This window comes from Phaseolus vulgaris, chromosome 2 (assembly GCF_051622355.1).
Source record: "Phaseolus vulgaris cultivar YP4 chromosome 2, ASM5162235v1, whole genome shotgun sequence".
Lineage (NCBI taxonomy): Eukaryota > Viridiplantae > Streptophyta > Magnoliopsida > Fabales > Fabaceae > Phaseolus > Phaseolus vulgaris.
In genome coordinates, this window is record NC_143499.1 from 43863716 (window position 1) to 43870498 (window position 6783).

At 30.2% G+C, this 6783-nt stretch overlaps 1 protein-coding gene across 1 annotated transcript; it reads left to right on the plus strand.

Moving 5' to 3' along the window:
- The first annotated feature begins 1253 nt into the window (after positions 1-1253).
- On the plus strand, positions 1254-5748 carry LOC137812382 (inositol-3-phosphate synthase). The gene is made up of 10 exons (XM_068614333.2): positions 1254-1613; positions 1700-1768; positions 1887-2022; positions 3755-4002; positions 4109-4335; positions 4426-4541; positions 4735-4911; positions 4990-5178; positions 5266-5328; positions 5410-5748. The coding sequence occupies exons 1-10, from the start codon at positions 1426-1428 to the stop codon at positions 5527-5529; spliced, it is 1533 nt and encodes a 510-aa protein (XP_068470434.1). The 5' UTR covers positions 1254-1425; the 3' UTR covers positions 5530-5748.
- The last annotated feature ends 1035 nt before the right edge of the window (positions 5749-6783 follow it).

Here is a 6783-nt window from a genome sequence, read left to right on the forward strand (position 1 = left end):
TAATGGCAACGTTAAGTTTAATTATTGTTAGAGATCTCACATCAACTAGATATTAAGACATTCCATATTTATTAAAATTATTTATGAAAATATATATGTTTGTTAATAAAAACTAAACTCGAAAAAGTATATTTAATAATTTTACATGAAAAATGTTACTTATTAATTAAAAAATTAACACATCTAATAAAAAATTTAAGCTCTTTAAACTAAATAATTTTATAATACTCATTAAAAAGGTAATTACAATTATTAAAGTATCATCAGAAGAACATATAAAGTTAAAAATATTTATCCCTAAATAAAATTTAAGAGGCAATGAAAGAAATAATAATAATGTAACACCCTTATGTTTATTTCAGAAGGGTATTTAATGAAGTAACTATTATTAGACATTTCTTATCTTAGACAAAAAAAAATTCAAAAATATATTTAATTGAATTATATGCAAGGCTTATTAATTTTAAATAGCAAGCTATATATAAAACTTTCTTAATAATAAAGAATATTATTTTTTTTAACATTTTTTTCTGTATTGAAATTTTAAATTATAAAACCACGTAAATATTTGTAGTTTTATTTATTCATAGTGTTAAATAGCTTCATTAAAATTTGTTAAAAAATCAGTATTAAAAAAATAAAATAAACAAAAATCTGTGAGAAATTACAATGAATAATATTAACAACATTAAATATTCCTCTTTTAACTGGATATTTTTAATTTATCAATCATTACCTCATGTTAATGCTGAACATAAATAATATTACAAAATGAAAAGTCTCATTCAAAATTTTTAAAACATTAAAAAAATATGTTATTTAATTTACTTTTCATAAAATATGAGAAATTACTAAAGAAGAAAAATGTAGTCATTTGTAGACGAAAAAAATCCAGTTAAAAAATTAAAAATGATCAACCAATATTAGATACTGAAATGATTGCTCCAATATTTTATACAAACATCATACTTATTAAAAAAAAACTCGTTAACATTCAGTATCGAATTTTAGGATAATAATGTGCCAATTAATTAGTTCACTGATAATTCCATTGTATATCTTGTTTAAATAGTTGCTATAAAATTGAATAATTTAATCACAGTGATCAAATATTGAATTCATAATATTTATATATAAAAGGACAACATACAAAAGATTGACACTGACAGACTGTAACTGTGTTTTAACCAGAAATTGTAGAAAAAAATATTGTAAAGTTGTAAAATAATAATGCACATAATATTTTGACAATTATTGTAAGAGTGTAGATCTCACAACCACTCATCTTGTGACATGTGAAGTAGCATACAATAGCGGTTCCTCTATATATTGAGGTTATGTGCTACGTGAAAGTGCACACACAACCACCCATCATCTTCTTCTTCCCAACAGAGTTTTTCTTTCTACCTTCGGAAAGCAAGAAAAATGTTCATAGAGAGTTTCAAGGTTGAGAGTCCCAACGTGAAGTACACAGAGAGTGAGATTGAGTCTGTGTACAACTATGAAACCACTGAACTTGTTCATGAGAACAAGAATGGCACTTATCAGTGGGTTGTGAAGCCCAAAACTGTGAAATATGAATTTAAAACCAACACTCGTGTTCCTAAACTAGGGTTAGTTCTGGCGTTTTCCCTTTTCCCTAGCTTTTGAATTATTTTGATTGTTTCGTTGTTGATGTGGTTTCTTTGATGTGTGTCAGGGTAATGCTTGTGGGGTGGGGTGGAAACAATGGCTCAACCCTCACCGGCGGTGTAATTGCTAACAGAGAGTTAGTTTCATCTTCCTAACCATTGCTTTTTTGAAACTGTTTTTGTTGTTATGATTATTATTATTTGTGGCTATGGTGATGATTATGGTGACCAATGAGAGGACGTTGTGGTTCTCAGGGGTATTTCATGGGCAACTAAGGACAAGATTGAAAAGGCCAATTACTTTGGGTCCCTGACCCAAGCATCAGCTATCAGAGTAGGATCTTTCCAAGGAGAGGAAATATATGCTCCATTCAAGAGCTTGCTTCCAATGGTACACTTCCATCTCTCTTGGTCTTTTCTTCACTCTTTTTCTGTGCTATTAACTCACTTTTTCTTCACTACAAAAAATAACACTCCTCAACTAAACTATATTAATTATTATAAGTACTTTTATTATTTTAAATTAAATCAAAATTTGTTTTAGACTTATTAAAATAAAAATATATATAGGTTATATTTGTTTATTTTTAATTGAGTTTGTATTAAAAAAAATATAAATAGTTGATTGGGTTTGTATTAAAAAAAATCTTTTAGTTGAGTATACACAATATTTTTTATTTTTCTGTGAATATTTTATTGTTCAATTTTTATTTTCAACGAAATAATATAATATTTTTTTTTCTTTTTATCTCATTCATCAATCAACTCTTTTTCTCTTTTTTTTTTTCAAAATCTCTAATCAAACTCTCAACTAGTTTATACTCTATCTAAGAGCAAGTTAGAAGAGTTTGAAGAAGAAAAAAACGACTTAATATGCAAATTGAAAATGAAAAGACGAAGTCATATAATCCTAATAATCAGGGATAATCCCCATAATTAGAGATAACAATACAGACCAATTTATGAGAGAAAATATAAGTGTCAGATAGTTCTTTGACCCACCTAAGTCTTCTCTCCATAACTTGCATCCCATGTGAGTCAATGACAAGGTGGAACAGATTAACAGCATAACAAGTAACAGAAAATTCAACAATAATTTTTTTTTCATCCATAAAAGATTTAACGTAAATTGTCAATGTTAAACAAAAATGTAAAATATTAAAACAAAATTATTGTTACTGTATGTAGTTTTCTTTAAAAAAAAATTGGAGACAGATCCATATACGAACCAACCATTATACAAGCCATACCAATACAATTAATTTGTAATTCTTATATGAGACAACCTATTCCAGTTCAATTTTTTTTACCAAATACGAGAGGGCTAAAAACAACCCGATCAGCTTGCATTATCATTTTTATGAATAATGGAGAAATCAAATAACCCCTAAACCTAAATAATTTGTTGTTATTTTTAAAAATAATCATTAAAATTGACATAAATTACCTGCATAAAAACAAAAACAATTTATGATATTACACTAAAGTTTTGTTGTCAAAATATTATTAAGTTTTTATTAGAAATTATCTGAATTTCTTTTCTTTATCCTGCCCCACTTATTTTATTTATTTTCCTTTGTCCCGTGAGTTCAATTGTCTCAGAAATGCGTTTTTATCAAGGAAAAAGTGAGCAAGGCCCACAAGGTACTGGGCCACCGGGGACAAAAACGAAGATTGGAGATGAACATTATGAATTTTTTTATAATAAAAATAAGTATTAAATAGGGTGCATATATTTGGAAACATAAAGTATTTAATATTATTCTATTTAATAATTAAATTTATAATTTTATTAAACTATCGATATTGTAAATGTATTTATTTTTATTATATCAAAAAAAATATTTAGAGTTGTTTCTAATTATTTGAGAATACAATATTAACTCATAATTTTTTTAAATGTTAAAGAGAATATATATTTATTTATAGTTGAATAGATTAAATAAATACAATGTACAACACAGTATAAAGATGTGGGCGATGAGGTGAGTCGCACTCCACAAGGGTGGAAACATCAGTGACATGAACTCCTATAATACTAACATGTCGAAACATAAAAATTCTTAAATCAATTATACCTTTTTCTCCAACCATGCATGAATCAAGAGTTTTAATTTATGTAGGTAAACCCTGATGATATTGTGTTCGGGGGATGGGATATCAGTAACTTGAACCTGGCTGATGCCATGGCCAGGGCCAAGGTGTTTGACATCGACCTGCAGAAGCAGTTGAGGCCTTACATGGAATCCATGGTTCCACTCCCTGGAATCTATGACCCCGATTTCATTGCTGCCAACCAAGGAGACCGTGCCAACAATGTCATCAAGGGCACAAAGAAAGAACAGGTTCAACAAATCATCAAAGACATTAAGTAAGTCCAGCAACCTCAATCTAACTAACTGACTAGTTAGCACTTTGTATACTCTGTTTGAAACTCACAGAATTTGTTTCATCCACTATTTGTTATGAAAACTCAGGGAGTTTAAGGAAAAGAGCAAGGTTGACAGGGTGGTTGTCCTCTGGACAGCCAACACAGAGAGGTACAGCAATGTAGCTGTGGGATTAAACGACACCGAGGAAAACCTCTTGGCTTCCTTGGACAGGAACGAGGCTGAGATTTCCCCTTCCACCTTGTTTGCCATTGCTTGTGTCATGGAAAATGTTCCCTTCATCAATGGAAGCCCTCAGAACACCTTTGTTCCAGGTTTCTTAAATTATGATTATTATTAAGTGGATCATTAAGTTTTATTTAAGCAAAAGTAAAATTGATGAACTTTGGTTGTGTTGTCATCAGGGCTGATTGATCTGGCTATCAGGAGGAACAGTTTGATAGGAGGAGATGACTTTAAGAGTGGTCAGACAAAAATGAAATCTGTGTTGGTGGATTTCCTTGTAGGGGCAGGCATCAAGGTACATGTTACTAATGTCGTATCACGTGGTGCTACTTTCACTGGTTTAGGACAGAGTATCGTTGTTAAATTGTTTGGTTGTATGCTTAAAATTTAATTAAAATAATGTACTTCATTATTTTTTTAAATAATTTATGTCAGCTAATAAAATGGAAGCAAATTGATGTTTTTACTGTCTTGGTGATGAGTAACAGCCAACATCAATAGTGAGTTACAACCATCTGGGAAACAATGACGGTATGAATCTTTCAGCCCCTCAAACCTTCCGCTCAAAGGAAATCTCCAAGAGCAATGTCGTTGACGACATGGTCAACAGCAACGCCATCCTCTATGAACCTGGCGAACATCCTGACCATGTTGTTGTTATTAAGGTAACTTTTGTTTCACATTTTCATACTCTCTCTAATTGGTTGTTTATCTGATTCTTTTGTTTACTTGTTATTTTGCAGTATGTGCCTTATGTTGGGGACAGCAAGAGAGCGATGGATGAGTACACTTCAGAGATATTCATGGGTGGAAAGAACACAATAGTGTTGCACAACACCTGTGAGGATTCACTGTTAGCTGCTCCTATTATCTTGGACCTGGTCCTTCTTGCTGAGCTTAGCACTAGAATCCAGTTTAAAGCTGAAGATGAGGTATGCATATTATGTCTCTTAATCTTCCAATTTCCAACTTCTGTTATTTTCAGCTTTCCAAGACTCACTGAATTATGGGTTTAACAGGGCAAGTTTCACTCATTCCACCCTGTTGCCACCATACTCAGTTACCTGACCAAGGCCCCTCTTGTAAGTTTAAATTCTATATCTATATATAATATGTAAATTTGGAAGGTCGCAAAACTAATTATTGTGGTGGCATCAATACAGGTTCCACCTGGTACCCCAGTGGTGAATGCATTATCAAAGCAGCGAGCTATGCTGGAAAACATCATGAGGGCTTGTGTTGGATTAGCTCCTGAGAACAACATGATCCTGGAGTACAAGTGAAGTAGGGAGAAGAGAGTAACAGTTTGGGATAGTGTGGTTAAATGTGCCCAAAATTGAACTTATATCCCATAGCCTCTTTTTTCTGATATATATTGCTGCTAAAAAATGTGAAATTTAAAGATCTTACGATCTCTGGGTCTATGTTCCTGCCACTTATTTGAGAGCAGGCTATCTACGCATGTAAAATAATACGAAGTTATCCAAGTGTTCTGTGCTTAATTGACGTTTCTCTTCCTTAACCTCTTTTATTTTGTGTATTTGGAAGCATTGACACAGCCTTTTTGGAACTGATAATACAATGTTAACTTTCAGGGACGCTAAGGACCACACATCACATGAACAAAAATATTCCAATAATCACCCACAGTTCCTCAAAAAAAAAAGAGTCTAATACTGTATTTTTTTCTTCACTTTAATAAAATGATTATAAAAAATTTCATTTTTTTATTTCTCCATGCCAATAAATACACACGTAAACTAATCCCTAGTTAATAGGGAAATATATTGGTATATTGTAATATTTTGGATAATATTTGTAACAATCAATATTTAGCTTATTTGTCGGAGATATTTCTCACATATTTCGGGATATGAATGTGACTCCTGAAGTGCTATTGTAACTATCGTTTATTTATTACATGACTTGAGGTGTTTTTTTACTCGATTGGTCGGTTATCAAGTTCAAGACTAACTCGTCGAGTCAGGTACCGACTGATACATCTTAAATTTTAAAAAAACACTTAAATAACAATATTTTTATTAAAAAAAATAGTCATAATGTTTTTAGATTTGATCAAAATATTATGAATTAGAACATTTGAAAATTTTATTTCGACTTGTTTTGCTTTAGTAATTCATATTAATAATTCTCATTGACACTTTTAGGAATTTGGTTGATTAAGAATAACAAATGAATCCATTTTTTCTATCGGTAATGTCTTAATTTATCTCAATTTTGATAGAATTTTTTATATTAATTATGATTATGAATAGTATTTGATTTTTTAAATTGAGTATAGTGATGAGGATAAGATAGTACATATTTATGTCATCTTCGTTAACCTTTAATTTATTAGCTAATTACAAAATATATATTAATTTTTTTTATCTTAATTTTGCAATTTTTTTTGTGTGTTTTATTTTTATTTTTTCTTTAATTATTTAACATTCTTATTACCGGACAAAATCATTATTAGACTTAATTAAACTTAATTACAGGAATATAATCACTGTTAATGAGTCTATAATTAGACT

Coding starts and splice junctions, on each gene's coding strand:
- LOC137812382 (XM_068614333.2), top strand. CDS start 1,426: ATGTTCATAGAGAGTTTCAAGGTTGAGAGTCCCAACGTGAAGTACACA. Junction 4,336..4,425: donor TCAGAACACCTTTGTTCCAG/GTTTCTTAAATT, acceptor TGTTGTCATCAG/GGCTGATTGATCTGGCTATC. Junction 5,179..5,265: donor AGTTTAAAGCTGAAGATGAG/GTATGCATATTA, acceptor TGGGTTTAACAG/GGCAAGTTTCACTCATTCCA.